The sequence below is a fragment of the Phoenix dactylifera genome, chromosome 11 (assembly GCF_009389715.1).
Source record: "Phoenix dactylifera cultivar Barhee BC4 chromosome 11, palm_55x_up_171113_PBpolish2nd_filt_p, whole genome shotgun sequence".
NCBI classification, from domain to species: domain Eukaryota; kingdom Viridiplantae; phylum Streptophyta; class Magnoliopsida; order Arecales; family Arecaceae; genus Phoenix; species Phoenix dactylifera.
This window is the reverse complement of record NC_052402.1, coordinates 24,856,510-24,878,605: the sequence shown is the minus strand read 5'-3', so window position 1 is coordinate 24,878,605 and position 22,096 is coordinate 24,856,510. Positions and strand designations below refer to the sequence as shown.

General features: G+C 39.8%; 1 protein-coding gene across 1 annotated transcript; it reads left to right on the top strand.

Moving 5' to 3' along the window:
• Positions 1–12,076: 12,076 nt before the first annotated feature.
• Positions 12,077–18,074, top strand: LOC103710508 (cationic amino acid transporter 1-like). The gene is made up of 3 exons (XM_008796243.4): positions 12,077–12,228; positions 13,744–14,210; positions 16,443–18,074. Exons 2-3 carry the CDS (start codon positions 13,787–13,789, stop codon positions 17,822–17,824), a joined length of 1,806 nt encoding a protein of 601 aa, XP_008794465.2. The 5' UTR covers positions 12,077–12,228; positions 13,744–13,786; the 3' UTR covers positions 17,825–18,074.
• The last annotated feature ends 4,022 nt before the right edge of the window (positions 18,075–22,096 follow it).

Sequence of the window (22,096 nt, the reverse complement as noted above, 5' to 3'; positions counted from 1 at the left end):
CTACTCCTATTCTTCAATTAAATGTAGATCTGGGTAGGTGTTGTGCCAGTTCATTTCTAATTTGCTGCTGAAGGAACTTTAAGAATTCAATTCATGAATAGTTATCAGCTTTGATTGAAGAAGTTGGATGGTCGTTTTTAATTAGCTGACCTCTTTGGCTATGGGGAGTTGAGTCCTCTTGCACGGCCAAGAAGCAAGACATCCATGAGAGTGGCTAACTCGCACTGGAATTTGTTGTTTTTTGTTTTAGAAACATTGAACAAGCACAAAATGAGTTGGCTTATGTTGGTGGGCTTAGCATGACAGTTAGATTCTTTCCTCTTCTATTTTTTGGATAGAACAAAGAGAAGATTCAAACTACAGTTATCTAGATCCAAATACTCGGAAGTCCACCATCCAAGATTCGAATTTAAAACCTTTTATTGCTACGCAAAGGAGCATGATCACCATCGAGGCAAGTCACTTGACACCCTCTAATTAAATTCATGTATGAGATCATGCAACCAATTTAAAAAGGTCTGTAATTTTCAGTATCCTTAAAAGTTCTGGAACCATGCCATCTGCTATATTCTTTCATCTAGTCTTCACTCAAGAATGTCATATAAGTTCATATAACTGCAATTTGGCGAGCCATATCAGATCGATATTATCATTAGATCTTGCAGTCATTGATGACAATTTTATCAAAATTTGTTGGCAAAGTAGCCAGAACAAAAGCTCACATGCTAACTTAGGATTCATGTAGGACCAAGCTTGATATAAGAGCATAATGTTCATACAAAATGTCACTGTGAGATCGCAACTCTTTACTCAACGTTAGTGTTTGTTTCCATAGCATGCCGGAGCAAGGCAAATACATCCAGTCCAATCCATATGAACACAGACTTTGCTGAGAAATATACGAATTTGATGCGTAGGGAACATGCTTTTGGAGATGAATGAAGTCAGGCTGACATCCAAGTGGTTGGCGATAATGTCCAAGTCTTGCGAATAATTCCAAAAAGAGCTAAGAATAGATTGGACTTGGAGCCATCTCCAAACCTTACTCCCATCTTTCCAATTTGGCTGCTGATATGTCTTACCTTTAGAATGCTGAGAGGTTCATAGCCCTCTTTCCGTCTGAAACCGTAGTAGCATGATATGGAAAAAGATTTTGACACATCAAATTCGTTTCTCATGCACAAATTCTGTAAACATTTCCATGTAGACCTTTAGAAGCTTCCTTACAACTGCTACAGAAAGAAAGGTTGTAGAAAAAGACTTCCTTGAGCATGCATTGGGTGCTCGTTTGACTGCAAGATTTGGTGGACTTGATTTGCTTTCAAGTGTTCACACAAACTTTTATTTTAGACGAAAAGTCGCTTGGTTTGACAAGTCCAATTATTTCTTTTATATCCAAAGCATGTGCACATGAGATAGTATAAGAGTTTGTCTAGTAGTGAATGTTCTTCCTTCTCTTTCCTTATTAAAAATATATTCAGAAATTTGGATTCTAGATGATTATACACTCGAATGATGAACTAATCAATGAGATGGAAGGTCGAAATACCTACGTGGATGAAACTAAGGGTGCAAATGGATTTGCTTAGATTTGGATGGTTTGGCATGCAAATAATGAGAAATGTTATAAAAAGTTCGTCCACTTGGGTGTAGGTCTAATGTTTAGTTCAACTAAACTAGGTGTATTTTTTTTTTTTTAGAATTTGAGCCGATGGAGGGACATTATTGATCAGCCATGTTTATGCAACTAAGCTCCAACCTAGTCAGATGGACCAATAAATTTTTTCATGATATTTTGAACTAGTGAAAAAAATCAATTATCAAAAATATATAGAGATCTTATTCTACCCTCAAAGTGACAAATGTTTCCTTGTCATGTCTAATAGAGATTGTGCTAATGGTTTTACCGCCCCATATGGATGGTGATTGAGGTTATTTTTTTTGACGGTTAAACATATGGCTCAAGAAATATTGAAAACTATAGAAGGACAATATTCGATCATGTCATATAAATGGAAAAACAATTATCCATATCAAATGCCTAGAGAAGCACCTTGATATATTCGAAACTTATAATGAGACAAGATACAACCACTAAGCTGTACGTAATTTGTCAAAAAATTTCACTCATAACATGATAAGTATTCTTTCATCATGAATGAGCAAGAGCCCAATTCTCGCATCCTCCTGCAGATGGAGGAGATTCATGGTTTGAAAATACCGAATCATTATCTAACTACAGGAAAAATGGTTATCCCCGATACCCAACTGCCGATGCTAGGGAGAAGCATCGGCAATTTGGCTGGTGCGCCAAAATTTATGCACGTGTGTAAATAGCGTCGGAAGATACCGATGCTTTCTCTAAAGTAATGGTGAGAGCCTGACTTAGACGATGCTAAAAGGCGTCATCAGAAATCAAAATAAATACGACGCTTTAGAAAGCGTTGTCGGAGGCTGATTCCCCAACGTTGATGCTTTCTAAAGCGCCGAAGGCATTCAACCCCCCTGCCACGAACGACGCTTTAGAAAAGCGTCGTCGGAGGCCATTCTTCCCCTCCCAATCCCCAACCCCCCTCTAGCCGCGCCCCCTCCTTATGAATCTCTAACCTCCCTTCTCTCTCCGTCGCTTCTCTCTCTCTCGCGCGCCTCCCTTTTTTTTTCAATCGATCCATAGCTTCAATCTTCGGAACGACGATCGCAACCTCTGCTTGGCCTCTATTTGCTACGTGGGTTTAGGTATTGATCTCTTTCGATCTCCCTTCTCATTCGAGATCTGCTCTAGATTTTTTTTTCTCTGCTTGGCCTCTATTTTCCATGTAGGCTCAGGTATTGATCTCTCCGAGCTCCATTCTTGTGCGAGATTTGCTCTTCGTTTCTTTTCCTCTGCTCGGCCTCTATTTACCGCGGGGGCTCAGGTATTGATCTCTCTGAGCTCCCTTCTCATTCGAGATCTGCTCTTCATTTTTTTTCTACTCAGATCTGTTATTGTGGATGAGATTTAGGTTATTCGTCTTTGATTTTAAACGTTTTGGCATGCTATAGTGGCGATTTGCTGATGGATTAGAGTTTTGTTGCTCATTTCACTGTTTTAAGATTGTTAGGCTCTTCTTTGTGAATTTTGGGGATTTTCCTGTTGATTATATTTTAAGAATCATTTTTTGTTGTTCAGTGGAACTTACTGGCATCGTTCATTCTAATCTCTCTCCCTCTCTCTCTCAGGTCGGGGGGTTCTTTTTGATGATCGATCAGCTAGCAAATCTATGATTGTTTTTCTTCTCATAGTGGTTGGTGGGCTGGGTTCCACAAGCAAACCCATCAAGCCATCCCAAGCTATTTCCTCTCTCTCTCTCTCTCTCTCATGGCTCCATGGGGTACCAAATACTTTTTGTTCCTCTTCATGTTACTGGCAGAGTTGAGCTTCTGCTTTGCATCTCAGGTAGGTTTCTTTTGATGATAGCTTTTAAATTTTTCTTTCTTCTTTTTGGGATATGACATTTATTTGGCAATAAACCACTTTTTATACTTCTCAGGCTTATATCATTTATATAGGAAGCAGAAGCACTGATGACCCAAATGAGGTATTGAGACGGAATCACCAAATGCTTGCTGTTGTTCATGGAGGAAGGTTTGAACAGGACTAATATTCTTGTTGCAAAGGACTAAATTTATGGAACTTAGAATCACCAATAAAAAAGCAAGAATGGAAGATTATTAGTAGTTATCAAAAGTTTGAATGGAGACTGGAAGGATGACCTCTGACCTTTAAAATAGAAAAATCTTTTTAAATATTTTTTTAAAAAAATAATTATAACGACGCTTTAAAGCGCCGCAAACTAAAAAAATAAGTAGTTAAAGCCGATGCTTTCAAGTGCCGCTAACTGCTCAACGTGCATAAGCAACGCTTTGTGGATTAGGGCTTTTAACGATGCTTTTCAAAAGCGTCAGCAATTTTTTTTTCACCCTCACCTAGCCAATGCTTTTGCGATGCTTTAGAAAATGTCGGTGGAAAAATTACCGACACTTATAAGCGTCAGTATAGGCTTTAGAAAGCACTAGAAAAGATAAATTTTTTTTTAGTGTCTTCTCAAGTATTTCAATCTAGGTACTCACTCGGATGATTCTTTTTTTATATCCCTTACCAAACAAGAATGAAATAGAAAAATCAAACCAGATATTTTTTTTAATTCAATGTCAAATTGGCAAGTCTGGTTTTTCATTCATGATAATTCATATATTATGCGATAATCATGATTTGGTACATGTATGGCTTGGGACCTATTAAATCATGAAAAAACTTGTAAAATACATGGTCCACTGTGATTGGAAGATTGAACATCTTCTTTTTGGTGAATTAGAGAGTGTTAGAACTTGAAAAGATTTATATGGCACTATTGTGCTTGAGTGATGTATCATCACTTGGATATATAGATCATCATCATCTAATTTACCTTCGAGTGATGTAATTTTCTACTATTTTAACCGTTATTGTTGTTCCAAATCTGTAGAACTTAATTTTTCTAGTCTTGTTGTCATAATTAATAATCGATCTAATGTAGCACATAAGGATTCATCTAGTGCACAATCCAAGTTGTAGTCCCCATGCGTCTGAGGTTTCTTTGGGGCATCTTGGTTCGATCTCCTCGTTCAGGTGCGGAGGGCAAGCGAAGCAGAACAAAAGCATCCGAACTTCGAGATCGATATCTTTCCAGCTCGATTCCACAACCTCGATTGCTGACCCTTACTGAGCAAAGCCTTCTTGCAGAAGGAGCTGCTCGGCTTCCATCGCCTCAAAGGCGCATTTGGTCTCACCACATGCCAGATTGTTATGGCACATCCCTAAGATTGTTACCCCATATCAGCAATCCGCTATAGCATAACCCCAAGTTTGTTAAGATGTGATCCTGAAAGAAGGTTTTGGTCCCACCATATGCTAGATTATTATGGCACATCCCCAAGATTGTTACCCCACATCAGCAATCTGTTGTAGCATGGCCCCACATCTGACTCCAGTTACAAATAGGTCCAAATGGTTCTCCAAAAAAAATAACAAAAATTAATCTTGGCTTAGGGAAGACTCTATCACTCTATCTCTTTGTTATTTCTTTTTTCCTTTGTTTGCCATCCACAATACTTTTACAAACTTAAGCATCAAAGGGCTCGATCGAAAACAATCCAGCAAGCCTTTACCCTTGTCCATTATCTTGCATGTCCCAAAGGCAGTCCACATTGACATCTCAGGATCGACAACGACAAATTGACGCCATCAATGGGAAAGAAAAGAGAAAAACCATGAGGCTCCGAAGGAGCAATCGTCGGGTGTCTATCAGACCTACTCCAAATGGTTCCCTATGCAGTTTTTTAAGGTCCAAATCTTTAACCCCCTACAGGAGGTGTTGATACAGGATGATTCGACCTCCTTTTCCAACAGATACAAGCCCTGGCAACAGTGGTGCAAGATCTACAACAAAAAACCAATAATCCTTTGGCCAATCAATTGAATCACTAGGGGGTTTCAACATAGAATGGTGACCACTGTCAGCCCTAAAGCCCAGCATGGGGCCAAAAGAATGACCACCTCTTCCTCGACACAAGCTCCAACTTTAAAAACTCTCTCCCATGTCAGCTAGAAAAAATCTCTAACAGGAAGGCTGGCCTCTGTCGCAAGATTGAGGAGATGCAACGTCAGATCGAGGTATTGTGGAAGTATTGGACCGATGTAGGAGATGACATAAAAGCATCAACAATTCACCTTTCGACAAGGAGATCCTAGAGAAGCCCCTACCAAGAAGATTTAAGTTGCCAAAGTTTGAGCATTACGATGGTGCCACTAACCCGATGGATCACCTAACGAGTCTTAAAGCTATCATGCTGCTCAAGGGAGATAAACTTGGAGAGCTGAATTTCAGATACTCCCATGGAGGCACTCCAGACTTAACTGGGACCTCTGTCTGGTGAACCTATATAACTAGGGAGCTAAACCCAAAGAGCATAACTCTAGGTACTCCATAGAGATGCCCCAAAATTAAGTGGGACCTCTATTTTGTGAGCCTACATGGCATGTAGGCAGAGAGCTAAACTTGGAGAGCCAAACTCTAGGTACTTCTATAAAAATATTTTACAATTAACTAGAACCTCCATTCTATAAGCCTATGCAGCTAGGGAGCTAAATCCAGAGAATCGAACTACATGTACTCCCATGAAGACACCCTAGAATTGACTAGGACCTCTGGAAGTCTTAGTTCAACTAGGCTCAGATGGGAAAAAGCATGCTAAGTTTGATCATCCGGGAGTCGCCAACCAGAAGAATACAACCGATCATAAGTCATAGCCTCAACTAGGCTCAGATGGGAGAAAGCATGCTCAGTTTGATTACTCGGATATTGTTGACTAGAAGAACCCAACTGATTATAAGTCCTAATTTCAACTAGGCTCGAATGAGAGGAAGCGCGTTCGGTTCGATCAACCGAACGTCGCCAACTAGAAGAACCCAATCTATCATAAGTCCTAATCTTAACTAGGCTCTGACAGAAAGAAATATGCTCAGTTCAATTATCCAAGCATCACATAAATCCTAGTCTCAACTAGGCTTGGAGAACCCAATTAAATGCTAACTCAAAAGCTTGCAAGGGGCTATGCTATGCTCCAATGATATCTCTTGGTCCATGATACTATTATCAACCTCAAGAATTCTCATCTTATCAATTTATGTATGCCAAGGATTCTCTATACTGTATTATTCAATGTCACAACCACTATGGGATTCCTCCCATGATTTAACTTGTTCGCAAGAAGCATTATTTCCAAAATACTTATTGCTACCTCAACTGGTCCCCTCTTCGTATGGTTCATCTCGTCCTGGCTTTTTCTTATTGTGGTTCTTGAATTTATCTCTCTCTCTCTCTCTTGACTGGTCTTCAAGAGCATTATGTCATTGTCTCATTTGGCTTATCCTGGATGATGAATTCTGTCCATTATTGTTTCATTTTGACTATCTATCCCAACTTGGCCATCTAGGCATTCTAAGGATGACCTGATGCAAGCAATCTAAATAGTCAAAATCCTAACACCTCATCCTAAAGCTAAAGGAAGGATATGTCCAAGGGGCTACTTGCCTTTTCCTGATGAAGGATTTTCATCTAAAGAGTCTCACTTCCTCTTGGAATGACTCCCATTGTGAACGAAGCATACAAGGTCTGGTTGGAGTCTAGCCATTCCTTCTGATACTCCCAGAAGCCCTAGCAGAAGAACTTAATGATCCCCCATTGGTAGTTGGCTGAGGATTTGAATTCCTCAACAGCTTAGAGGGCCTTTCCCTCAGCGTCAACAATTTGTTGCCTGGCCATCAACAGGTTTTTTTCGATTCTAAAGGCCCAAATCTCAGCTGCTTCAATACTGTCTTCAGTGGCCCTTAGCCGAACCTCCACTTCAGCGATCTTTCATTGAAAATCGGCACCTAAAAGAGCCGACTCAGCAGCTAGCCTCACTCGAAGATATTTGAGATTTGTCTCCACTTCTGCCATCTTCTCTATAGCCTGTCGAAGAGACAACTAAAGCACTTCAATATGTTGGTAGAGACATCTCTCCCACAAGGGATTCATCAGAATGCTACACTACAACAAAGATAGAAAAAGTGGTCATGAAATTACTACACCTAGGAATAATTCTGCAAGTTGGTTTTGCAAGGGGTCATCCCTTGCCTTCTTATAGGTGGTTAGCCCAGATTGATTTGTATAAATGGATCGATGGATGCATGTCTTGTTCCTTTTGCTCCTAATAATGAACATCTTCTCAAAAGACCAAGAGACAGAGTTCAACTGTCGAAAAAAGGAGACACGACCTATGGGTTAATGTCTTTTTTGAAATAATGCTAAATCCAATAATAACTACTCCCTTCATCCGAACCAAAATAGAGCTTCGTGTGCGGAAGTAGATGGATCAGTGTTATGGCAATTAATAATCGATCTAATGTAACACGTGAGGATTCGTTTGATATGCAGCCCATACTGCAATTCTCACATGTTTGAGGTTCCTCCAAGCATCTTGGCCGGTCTCCTCGATTGGATGTGGAGGGTAGGCCCGACAGTGCAGAAGCATCCGACCCATAAGGCCAATATCCTTCCAACTCAGTTATGTAATCTTGATTGTTGATCCGTGCTGAGCAAAACCTTTGCCTAGAAGGAGCAGCTCAGCTTCCACCATCTCAAAGGTGCACTTGGTCCCACCACATGCCAGGTTGTTACCAATCCGTTGCAACATGACCTCGACTTTGTTAGGTTGCAATCCTAGAAGATTTCGACGCTAGCTATAAATATGTCTAAATGGTTCTCCAAAAAAATAATGGAAAACAATCTCAGCTTAGGAGAGACTATGTCTCTTTATTCTCTATTCTTTCCTTCTCCTTTATTTTCAATACACAAAATCTTTATTGACTTAAGCATCGAAGGGCTTGGCCAGAGCCAATCTGGTGAGCCTTCACCCCTTGCCTATTATCTTGTAGGTTTCGGAGGTAGTCTATATTGACACCCTACGCTCATCAGCAACACCTCTACTTTTATTTTTAGTCCCATAAGCACTGTCTATGCGATGAAGGCTAAAAATATCCAATGAGGTTTGGTCACAATGGCCGGATGCCTCCAATCGGAAGATAGCAACGACACAGAAACATCATTTCCCACATTCTCACACTATGTGATCACTTGTTACTCTGCCCAAGAAACAACTTCTATCCATGCATGGCTTGGGATGTAATAAATCATGAAGGAACCCATAAAATGCATAGATCCTTCATATTGGGAGATTTGGACATATTTAGTTCTTCTTGGATTGGAAAGGGCTGGAATCGGAAAACAATTATACGGCACTATTACCTAGTGGAGCTTGAGTGATCGATGTATCATCACTTGGATATATAGATTATCATCATCATTATCATCTAATTTACCTTCCAGCAATGCATTTTCTACTATTTTAATCATCATTGTTGATCAGAATTTGAAGATATTTTTAAGTATTTTCCATCGGCTTCCATGCTGAAAAGAATATTATGCTGCCCAAAAAGCTACCCTTGATGGGAGTAAAACTCAATGACTTGTGCAACTAAAGAATAGGTTCAATCTGCGAAGGGCTAGTATATATATGCCATCACTGTACTCAAAGCTCCCAATATTATTTTGGAAGGGGACTTAAAAATGGTCATCACTTGGATCTCTAGCCTCTTTGAGGACTTGAGGAAAATGAGCTCCATGCTGAACTTCTTCAAAACAATTTACATCATCTTAGCTCACGAATTTAGTGTACTCTAAAGCTATGGATTGAATTTATACTAGGATCATGTAATATAATATCTTCTACAGAAAACCTGATTTCCAGCCTTTCCGGCTTAAGCTATTTTGGTAGCTTATCATATTTAACTCTAATTTTATCTCTAGCATCACAAAATCTAATAAGGCTGGTCACGTTGGCCGACTGGCGGAAATGCCGCCAGCCGGAAGATAGCAACAGCCCAGAAACGGCTCCTTCCGCATGCTCACACTATGTGGGCCCCCTGAAAGAATCCCAACATCTTTTTGTTACTTAGTTATTACTCTGCCCAATGGAATCAACGCCGCTGGATTCTCCTGGTGGAGAGTCTGGAGAGACAACTCTGGTTCACATCGGGTGCACTGCCGACATCGTAAAATTAATTATCAAAAATTTTTAGAGGTCTTATTCTACCCCAAAAGTTACAAATTTTTGCATGTCATGGTGATTCAGGTGAATTTTTTGCGGACAGTAAATCATGTGGCTCAAGAAAAATTGGAAACTATATAAGGCCAAACTCCAATGATCTCAAAAATTGGAGGATCATGGTTTGAAACTACAAAAGCCTAATTTTCTCGAGTATTTGAATCTAGATGGTCAATTAGATGGTTCGCGTCTTTATATCCCTTTGCAGAGGAACAAGAACAAAATCAAAAAATTGAGCCATTACTTTTTTTATAATTCAATATCGAACGAAAACGTCTAGTTTTTCATTCACGATACTCCATATATTATACTATAATCATGATTTGGATAGGGTTTGTACATTATAATGCAGTGTGTTGTGTCATGTATGGCTTGGAATGTGCTAAATTACGAAAAAAACTCGTAAAATACATGGATGATTGTTATTAAGACTGGATATATTTAGTTTTCCTAGTCCCTCAAGCACCATCTATGTGATGATGGAGGCCAAAAAATATATAATGAGGTTTGACCATGATGGCCGGCCGGCCGAAATGCATGCCTCCAAGCCGGAACATAGCAACAGTCCAGCAATACTCTTGCCGTATGCGCCCACTATATGGGCCCACCAAGATTCCAAACAACTTTTTATTGCTTGCTTATTAATCTGCCCAACGGAATCTCCGCCCATGGATTCCCCGTGAGGAGGCCGGAGAACCAAGCCTTGTTCACACCGGGCGCGTTGACGGTGCCGTAAACGCACCTGCAGCTTTCTCTCGCGCTACTTCCGCCAACTTTCTCGCATCAAAAACCATCAAGGTTTAAAACGACTGTCGTTATAATATTATAACCGGCGTTATAATTATTCTAAATAACATTCATTATTTTATCTATTATTTTATTATACTAACAACCTCATCGTGGTAGGCCACTTTAGCTTCGACTGGAGAGCCGATCAGCCGAGAAGAACAATCAAGTCCTTAATAGCCCCAATAACCGACAGCCCTGACAATCCGTAGTCGTGGCAGCACCACGGCCTGCGCCCTACTAGCGCTGCCTATGCGGATGACTCCCACGCCGCAGCTGTACTATCGATCGTTATCTGACCATCATTACACACCACGTCCGATCAAATAACAACAAAAAGGCGGCCCGAGAGACCTCAGGCGTGACATTCGTTCCTCACTGAGAACTATACTTTGCTGAACCTCTCTCCCTTCTATACTGCTACCAATCTATTATGGCTTAGGTAGGCAGAAATTCTCCGACAAGCAGAATTTTTTTCAGGCCATCTCCAAAGGAGCCTAACACCCGACACCCCACTCTGCCTGCTCAACTCGCTTCCAGTCGACTTTAGGATTGTCCGAGCTGCGCGCTGACCTCAGACCGAATTCAATGACAGCACACCATATAATTACAATAACGACGACTATTTAACAATTTATCATTTTTAAATAAAATAATATTGTAAATTCAATTATCATTTTTCATTATCATCCATTATTTTTTCATTAGTATCTTAACTATTCTTGTAACTACTTTTATTTTAATAATAGTACTACCATCAATCCCTAGATTGATGGAGTAAGTTGCCTCCATGGATCTGTAAAACAACAAATAGAGAGTTTGCCGGTTTAGCTCCAATCGGATCCTTGATGCTCAAGACAAAAAGAATTTTTTTGGTGAAAAATGAGGAAGAAGAAGAAAATAGAGAGAATAAAAGGCACGGTAGCAATAGCTGCAGTAATGCTGATGTCAAGGGACACACCCTCATAGCTTATCTATAGTTGCCATATTCTCGAATTTTCTAGGAATTGTATCTTAGCAACCTAAAGTCATGCTATAACCATCAGAAATTACATTATAACAGTTAGAAGATTCAGCATAACCGTGGAAGGTTATTATTGTAATCTTAATCCATAGCTCGATGGAGGGATGGATTATCCTTTCAATTTCTATATAGGATGAGAAAACCACAAATCGAGATGAGAAGGATGTCCTCTCGATCTATGGGGCTTTATATCGGATGGCGTGCAATCTGGAAGATTTTTTAGTCTACGGTCGAGATAGACTTGGTTCGGCTACGCGAAATGCCACATCAGTTCGGTCGTGCATTTTCCACCCCAACAAATCGATAAATCCAAATCATAGAAGATATTTATGTTAAATAAGATTTTTGTAGTTATCGCCCAGTCAACAACCAAGATATCGCATCGGCGGTGATACGGCGAGTGGCCTTTATCCCCTTTAAAACTTTTGTGGGAGTTTGTTACGGTGGAATAACACCGTCGCTGAAACGCTGCCTTCAGGTCACGACTATCAACAGGTGATCGAGACGGACACGTGCTAACCCGCCGCTTTCCAGTTGGATTTGACCACGGACTCGGGGTTTTTGATACCAGAGTATCTTCGGAGCAAGTCTCCCCTCCTCCCCTTCTCTCCACTCGCCGTGGAGGAATATCCGATCCTCCTCTCTATTCCGGCGGTCAGTCCCCGTTATTCCAGCGCCGGAGATTCCACAAGGTAGTTTATTCTAGATAAATATGGTGCTCTTTTGTTTTCCTATATATATATGTATATATATATTGGCTCCAACTCTCCGTCGACATCTATTGGAATATTTTAATTCCCGTTTTCATTGTTTTACTCCATATTATAATAGATTTCGTCTCATCCAGTGTTCTTGGGGATTGAAAATAAACATGTAAAATAATTAGGGGGCATGGGGTTTATCTCGAAGTGGATGATTGGGTTCCGTTCGGCAAGCTTCACTGGTCTCATCGGCAGTGGCTGTTGTTTGGGTATATATTGTTGGAATCTAGCGGTACTCGCCAGCCAGGGAAGGAAGCTGTGTTCGTTTTCTTTGTAGAGTTGTGATGGTTTTGTCTTCTGTGGTTTTTTTCTTTGATGTTTTTTTTATTGTGGTACCTCTGGAAATTGGAAAGGTCTAAGCTTAGGCTTCTACTTCTCTGCTTAGTTTTCATAGAGCAAGAGGGTGGTTAAAAAGAAAAAAAAAGGGCCTTGACAATTTTCTCTTTCATGCTGTATTTTATTTTCTTTCCTTGCGGCCTCTTTACTGCCGATCCTACCCGAGGAGATTCCAAAGAGGCCTTAGAATAGTTATGACTGTGAATAAACCCGTCAAAGGGAGTTAGCTATTGAATTATGATGCCTACGGACATGAGATGTTTCTAGGATGAGCATCAAAGGATTTTTAAGGCTGCTTAAACAGAAACTTAGTATTTCTAATGAGTCAATAAAATATTTATTAATCATTTTCTGAAATATAATTAAGAATGAGAAGTTGCTGTTCATCCTTTTTTTTTGTTGTTGTTTTTTTTTTAACTCGGTTTTAGTTTATTCTCATGCCAAACTCGCTCTTGAGTTAATCATGATTAGAAAAAAAATAATAGCAGAATATAGAGATGGATTTTATTTAACATATATCTCCGTGCGCGCTAAATAGGCTATACACATCACAAGTATATCATGCACTGAGTGCATTAATCATTGAGATGAGGTAGAATGAATGAAACCCACATTAATGCATCTCATTGATTGATGGCGTGCACGAGCACTATCTTGCATCACCAATCTTCTTTCTCCCTATCAACCATTGGATAGCAACCTTTACAACTCTCAAAGCACTCCAAACAATTTTATTCATCCATTTGCAGAGATTGCAATCCAACAATCGATTTGTGAGAAAGATTTTGTCCCTTTTTTTTTGTTTTTTCTGAAAATTTTCCCTAGCCTTCCCTTTTGGCGTGAAGCCAACGACACGCTATCCTAAAGAAGAGAACCATGTCCGCATGGCTTTCGGTGCGAGTCAATCAACTTGCTTGGAAAAATTTTTAAAACATAAGAGTCCAGCTGTGAAGCATGGCCGAAACGTCCCTCCCTTCATAAGTTAGGGGACGTACACACCCAATAGAATAGAATACGGCAGAAACTACGAAAGCCTGGAGCATTCCCCATCGCTTCTCTTGGTTGCTTCCACCTTGTAACAACCCTTCTTTCTCTCTTCCATTCTAGCAGGGAAAGCGAGACCCCTCGAAAATATTCTGCTTAGAGAGAGAAAATGGGAGCCGGAAGCGGCAGCGGCGGCGGCGGCGGCGGGGAGGTGAAGAGAAGAGGGTGCTCGTGCACCAAGGAGGACTTCTTTCCGGAGGAGTCGTTCAAGAGCTGGGTTAATTACCGGCAGGCGCTCCGGGAGACAGGGATGCGGCTCCGGGACCGGGTGACGGCCCGATCGCATGACTTGACGGAGCTGCACGAGGTGCGGGCGAGGAGCGGGCATGAGATGAAGAGGAACCTCTCCTGGTGGGATCTCATCTGGTTCGGCATCGGCGCCGTCATCGGCGCCGGAATCTTTGTGCTCACCGGCCAGGAGGCCAATAGAGATGTCGGCCCTGCCGTCGTCCTCTCCTACGTCGTCTCCGGAATCTCCGCCATGCTCTCCGTCTTCTGCTACACCGAGTTTGCTGTTGAGATCCCGGTCGCAGGTAAATAGTTTTATTTGTTTGTTTTGTTTGTTTGCTTAAGCTTTGGGTTAATATAAAGGCTTTAGTTGGCGATTCCTGTGGATAAATTAAGGTGCCAACTAGCCTTAATAGTTAAAAACTCAGGGAAAATAGCCTGTGCCAACTAGGTCAGTGATTGGTTTGATTAATTTTTTTTAAAAAAATAGAATTGTATTGGATTTTTTTTGGATCTATCAAATTTATCAATTAATAAAATATTATTCGATTCGCAAATAAACTTTTATAATATAAGTATATAACAATCATCAATATAAGTATATACATAACTAATTCAGTCCTTCTCTTCCATAATAAATTTTTCTCTTCAACTTAATTAATTTCTCCGAGCAAACTTATTCCTCTTCTGTCTCCATGTTTCTCTTTAAAAAATCTTATTTATCTCAAATCTCTATCTCCTAATTTTTAATATTTTACATTATTTATTATTTTGTGTGGATAGTATTAATTAAATGGCTAGTTGGTTGGCTGTTTGGTATCAAAAATCAAATTAATGGGTATAAGTTCTGTGGATTATAAGGATTTTGTGCTGAAGATTCTTCCAACGGAGTGGGGAGGATATCGAAGGTCTTCTTTCATTCTTTTGGCAAGGCTACCAAAAGTCTTCCGAGTCCCTTTCAGAGGGCCGGTTGCTTGACCCGACCGTCATGCACAGCTCTTTTGTGGGTCTCATTTTTTTAAAAACGAGTACGATTGACCCACCTCTGACATCGATGGTTCCCTGTGCAACCAGAAAAAAATCAAGGTTTGACAAGTGCGCTCATGGATGCGAGCAAAGTTCAGTGCTTTTCCAATACAATTTTATTTTTAAGAGAAAGGCATGATAAAGGTCAATAGAACTTGAATTCAGTGGCTGCTATTTTTTTTCTAAAGATCTGTTTGGTTTCGTGAAAAAATTAATTTTTATATTATATTATTATATTTGATAGAAAAGTGAATGAGGAAGATGATAAAATAAATGGTATGTCGGAGAATTACCAAATGAAGATAATCTAAAAATATTATTTTTAATAAAAATACTCTCACTTATATTATATGAATATTATAGTAATTATATTATATAATAAATACTAATATTATATTCTTAAGATAACCACTGTTGCACTTTGCATTGCATTGCTTTAGTTCCAGTTCCATGTTCAATGCGATTAACTGAGTGGCCGCAGTGCTTACTTTTGTATAAAATTTTGTTCAAAATACATTGAATCTGATATTTACTTGAGATAATTTGAGGTGTAGAATGGATGTGTGTGAGGTGGGACTTAATATTTTTCTAAAAATTATATTACTCATTAGAATAATTAATGATAAATAAAATATGAATAATTTAAGTATTAAATAATTTAAATTTGTTCGGATATATAATTATCTTATGCTCTTTTCGTTTCCTTTGCATTATATCTGACTTAGATATTGAATTATAATGGATTTAGGAAAAATACTTGCAGGGTCAAGCTGGCTAGGATAGTCTATAGTGAAAAGGAAACTATATGTGATTAAAGCAAAAGATAATTAAGTTGCAAAGAACTATTGAGTTCTGTGTGTGTGTTTAAATTGTCCTAGCGATTTATAAATGCTACTGTTCATGAGACTGAAACACATGCTAATTCATTTTCATCAACAAAAAAGATTAGAGGATAAAAAATTCATCTAGACCTTGAATTCACAGAATTAAGTCAGTTAAGTTGTGTAAGAAGATGTAAGAAATACATGATCTGTAATATCTTCCTAAGGAGTGAAATCATTCGAATAGTCCTACCACTTGTGAGAACCTTCGTATTTTTTTTTCAGAAGTATTTTAATCCTGTATACTCTTTGCAAGTTCAGAAATCATGTTTATTGGGATACAAATTTCCATCCAATTAAGCATTTTACAAAAACTTTATTTCAAACATTTTTGACAGTTTTTCTTTTTTTTTTTGTTTTGTTTTTACCAATGAAAAAAATTATCCGTAAGAATTCTTGAGAAGAAAGAGCAAACCATTTTTTATCATTCTTCTCGTGTTTCCAGTTTCCGCTAATTATCTACCATCTTCCATGTGTTTAGTAGTAAAATTACCCAGGAATCGTAGTCTGGAAGATAATTAATTACGTTTTGTAGCTTTGCTTCCATTCTAATTACCATCTTTCCTTGCCTTCGTGTTGCTTCCCTTGGGTGATATATATGCTTGAATGGCATCAACTCGATCTCTGAAGGTGGTTCCTTTGCCTACCTCCGGGTGGAGCTCGGTGACTTCATGGCGTTCATCGCGGCGGGCAACATCCTCCTCGAGTATGTAATTGGTGGTGCTGCTGTGGCCCGTTCTTGGACCTCCTACTTCGCCACCCTGCTTAACCACGACCCCGAAGACTTCCGCATCCATGTCTCCGGCCTCGCCGCCGATTACAACCGCCTCGACCCCATCGCCGTTGCCATCATCACCATCGTCTGCATCGTGGCCGTCCTCAGCACCAAGGGCACATCCCGCTTCAACTACATCGCCTCCATCATCCACGTCGCCGTCATCATCTTCATCATCGTCGCCGGCCTCACCAAGGCCGATGCCAAGAACTACACCCCCTTCGCCCCTTACGGTGCCCGCGGCGTCTTTAAAGCCTCCGCCGTGCTCTTCTTCGCATACGTGGGCTTCGATGCGGTCTCCACCATGGCCGAGGAGACCAAGAACCCTTCCAAAGACATCCCCATCGGCCTCGTCGGTGCCATGTCGATCACGACGCTTGCCTACTGCAGCCTCGCCGTCACTCTCTGCCTCATGCAGCCATACAAGCAAATCGACGTCAATGCAGCCTTCTCGGTAGCATTCGAAGCCGTCGGGATGGACTGGGCCAAGTACATCGTCGCCTTCGGGGCTCTCAAGGGCATGACAACCGTCCTCCTCGTCTCAGCCGTCGGCCAGGCCCGGTACCTGACCCACATCGCCCGCACCCACATGGTTCCGCCGTGGCTAGCACAAGTGCACAGCAAGACCGGCACTCCGATCAACGCCACCGTCGTCATGCTCTGCGCAACCGCCACCGTCGCCTTCTTCACCGACTTGGGCATCCTGTCCAATCTCTTATCGATCTCCACTCTATTCATCTTCATGCTTGTCGCCGTGGCTCTCCTCGTCCGCCGCTACTACGTGAGCGGCGAGACCTCCGACTTCAACCGGTATAAGTTTGTCGCTTGCATCGTGCTCATACTGGCATCGTCGATCGCGACGGCGACCTACTGGGCGCTGAGCAAGAAGGGATGGATCGGGTACGTGGTGACGGTGCCGATATGGTTCCTGTCGACGTCGGGTCTGTGGCTGGCTGTGCCGCAGGCGAGGGCGCCGAAGCTGTGGGGGGTGCCGATGGTGCCATGGCTGCCATCGGTGTCGATCGCGATCAATATATTCTTGCTTGGATCGATCGACTCGAAGTCGTTCATGAGGTTTGGCATCTGGACGGCGTTCCTGCTGATATACTACTTCTTCTTCGGTCTCCATGCGTCGTATGACACAGCGATGGCCACGACGGCCTCGCAGCCGATGAAAAGGTTGGAGGAAGGGGGATCTGGGCAGAAGGCAGCAGTGGAAGCCACTAATGCTAAGTAAATGGAGTGGTGCAAGGAGAAGATCAGGAGCAGCTACTAATATAAGATTGTGTTTTCACGTTTTCTTTTCTTGTTGGCCTTTTGAAAAGAAGAAAAAAAAAAAGGGAAATGAGTTGCAAGAGTGTGAAACTCTAGTTTGAGACGAGAACGTCTTAGTTGGAGGGTGATGTTAAAAAGCAGCAAGTTTGTAGCTGGAATTGTGTGAAAGTATCAAATGCTAAGCAATGGTTTTCAAAAATCAGCTTTGAGAATGACAGCGAGCTTCTTGGTGTTCCAACTCCAAGAATTCCGATTCTCTTGAGATACTTCTGCCTACATGGTGTCACCAATGTATCATGTATTCTCGAGTGACATCTTTCTTTAGGAAGGAGTCTTACATCCGAAGGACTTAATTAGAGAGCTTTATGCTCAACTTGTTCAGGAAGAGACAGACTATTTTGGTTGGTCATGGGTGCAAAACGTAGCATCTTTAACATTAGTATGATATCAATTTCAAACTATGAGCACCAATTCATGAAAAGGCAATTCAAATACGAATTTTATGCTCTATAATTGTTCTACTAATGTAGATTATAGGAATCAGTAGAAGCAAATCTTTAATCACAGAAGACCTAAAGGCTGGTGATGGTCCAACCGAGCATCCCCATTGAACCTCACCTAGCCAACCAATCTGACGATTTGTTTGTTACCCTCCCGATGGTGAGACTTTGGGCACTTGGTCGATTCTTTTGATTTGCCAGATGTCTCTAATGGGTTCAGTGGTGGTTTGAGTAAGCTGAGATTAATTACTAATCCCATGAACAACTGCTAATGAAGGCCCACATTTGAGAAGCTCTCAACACATCGAAAGCAATGCACTTCCAAAGTTGCTCTAATTCTAGTGGAGGGACTGAGCACACACTCAGTGATTCAGAAGAGGCTGCACACATGAGTTTCCTGCATGGTCCCCAATGAGGAATCCTGCACCAGCAGAGTCGTTCATCACTAAGACACCGATCCATCAAACTCAATCTTGAGTGCTGGAAAGGACTGCCAAGCAACGGGAATTGGATGTAGATTATGATGATCGGTCATCAATTAACGATAGCAAAAGATCGAGACTATTATATAGATCAAGATCAGAGAAATTAATTTGTGCATCATACTAGAAGAGCTATTGTTGGCCATTTGTCACTCATATAAGAGGCCATATATAGGTAGAGAAAGCTATTTGGACAAGGACAGGTTAGTCATATAAGAAATCATCGGCAATCATCAAGGAGGAAGTTACAGGGAGAAAGAACCACCCAAAAGAGGATAGTTATTACTGTAAATAACTACCAATATAAATGTAAGTTGGAGGAGAGGGTTTCACTTGAGATCTCCCACTCTTAACATGGATTTTTGACTATTATGATGTGGACAAGATTTCTATAACTTTTCTATGTACCACGATAGGCGTTGAGAGGATTTTACATCCATGATCCTGGTCCAAAGTTCTCAAACATGAAATCTCACTTCATCTTGGAGAAAATCGATTGAGTGTCAAGAGGATTCTGCATACTTGGCCCTTATCGACATATCAAGTTCTTCAGCGTGATGACCATTCAACCCTGGAGAATATCTATATTACACCCAATTAATTTACTTTCATGTAATCAGTCTTCATTGTATAGCTCCTCTAGTTGTCAGTTATTGGTTCTGTATTTACTTTCTTTCTTTGCATTATTCTCATCGTATTACAAATTTACTTTCCTTGTTTGCATTATTCTCAATGTATGCTCTTAATCTACCTGATAGATAAAGCATGCTAGTTATGCGATCGACAACTAGAATTGTTTCCCAACAACCTTTTTTTTTGGCACACCGGGTGGAAGAATTATGTAAAAGCGTAATCCACTAGAAAGTATGTGAGCTTAAAAAAACTAATGCAAAACTAATGTCCCCATCTTTTTTCACTTCTACTTGTCAAAGATGAAAATTTGTCTTATCAAGGAAGTGAACACTTATATTTTTCTAACAATATACTAAAGGCTTATTTTCTTAAGGAAACATGGAATTGAAAAACTTAAGCAATCTCTTATATTGTAGAATAATGTCTCTTATATTTTTGACATATATTGATTCCTTTTTTTTAAGATGCAGATTGAGTTAGTGGTGGTGAGAAGAACTATGCTACAGCAGGGGCTGGTATGTTTTGTTTTTATTCTCAATGATTTCTTTGTGTATGTATGATGTTGTCACTTATTCTAAGTGACAACTTTGATGTCGGAGCAAGGTGTGGTCATTTGGTGGTTGTATTGTGTTTTGCTTGCACATAGGATTTGAAATTGAGATTTTTTGGAATGCATTGAGTTTGAGCTTGAAATTTATGCAATCTTTAATTAAAAAATGGAGAGTAGTATGCTTCCCATTCAACTCCCTAAATTAACTAAGGAGAATTATGATCATTGGAGAATTCAAAGTAAGTTTTTGTTAGTATCACAAGATTTGTAGGAGATAGATAAAAAGGGGTACAAAGAAGCTCATTACAAGTAGAAGAATGGCACACCAAAGATCAAAGAAATGTTCTCAAAGAATCAAAGAAGATAGATAAAAAAGGCTTTGTTTGCCCCCTATCAAGACATTGAGGAAGCTAATTTTGAAAAAAAAATATAATGCCAAAACTTCGAAGGAGTCAAGAAAAATTCTCAAGAATGCACATAGGGGTATTGACAAAGTTGTGAATGTGAGGCTCTAAATTTTGAGAAATGAATTTGTGGAGCTGAGCATGAATGAATCGAAGTCCATTCATATTACTTTTCAAAAATGTTGTCAATTGTAAATGAAATAAAAAGAAATGGTGATGAAATTGATAATGTTAAAATTTTACGTTCTTTGATTCCAAAATTTGAGAATGTGGTTGTAGTCATTAAGGAAGCCAAAGACTTGAGCATCATAACAATTAACCATTTGATGGAATTGCTACAAATTCATGTGCATAGATTGAGAAAGAAAACTTCTAGCTCTTTAGAGCAAGCTTTCCAAGCAACCTCTCTCTGTAAAATGTTGAAAAAGAGTGCCATGTTGCTAGTATCAAAGAAGCTGAGGTAGAAGCTATGATAGCCGAGGAAAAAGTTATAGAAACTATGGAAGAGGTTATGTAAAACAAGGAAGAGGTTTTAGTAATCAAGAAAGAGGTTCCAATTATAGAGGAAAAGGTAGAAGGCATGGTAGAAGAAGCCAATTCTCATTCCCTCCAAGAAAAAGATCAAGGGGTAATTTTACTCATTATTCCAATCAACAAGGCTCTGACAAGAGGAATGTGCAATACATCATGTATCAAAAGTATGGGCACTATAGCAATAAATGTTGGGCAAAACAAGGTAATGAAGTTGCCTTGTTTCCTAATCTCATTAAGAAAGTGTATATTGATGTGGTAATTTCTACTACGTTGTTGACTCATAATGGAAATGAAGAAAATGACAGCAATCCATAGTTTCTTAATACTAGAGCAAGTAACCATATGATAGGAAAAAAGGTATTATTTGTTGACTTTGATAAAAGTGTGCAAGGTTATGTTAGTTTTAGTGACGACTCCAAAATTCCAATGTAGGGCAAAGGTAATATTCTCATCAAGCTCAAGAATAGTAATCATAATTTTATTTCAATACCTATTATGTCCCACTTGCATAGAAATCTTTTGAGCTTGGGTTCAACTTTTAAAGAAAAATTATTATGAAAAATCACTCTCTTAGTTTGAGGAATGGTCATTGTAATTTGATTACATATGTAAAAATATCACATGGTAAAATATTTTTTTTGTATATTCAACATGATATACTCAAGTGTTTTAGCTCTATTAAATAAGACAATTCTTGGTTATGGCATTTAAGGTTTGGACATCTTAACTTTGGAGGCATGAAGCTTTTGACTACAAAGACCATGATGAAAGGGCTGCCACATATTGATCATTCACATCAAATATGTGAAGGATGTATTCTTGGCAAGCATCAGATATCAAGATTCGCTAAAGAAATAAAGTGGAGAGCATCAAAACCATTGGACTTTGCGCACATCGATATTTGTGGCCCTTTGAAGCCTATGTCAAATGGCAAGAATCGATACTTCCTCACCTTCATTAATGACTTTAGATGGAAGACTTGGATGTTTTTGTTGAAGAAAAAATTCGATACATTAGATGCCTATAAAAAGTTTAAAGCTTTTGTTGAGCAGCAAAGTATCTATCAATTAAGTTCCAAGATCCAATGGAGGTGGAGTTTACACTTCCAATCTCTTTGAAGATAATTGCCAG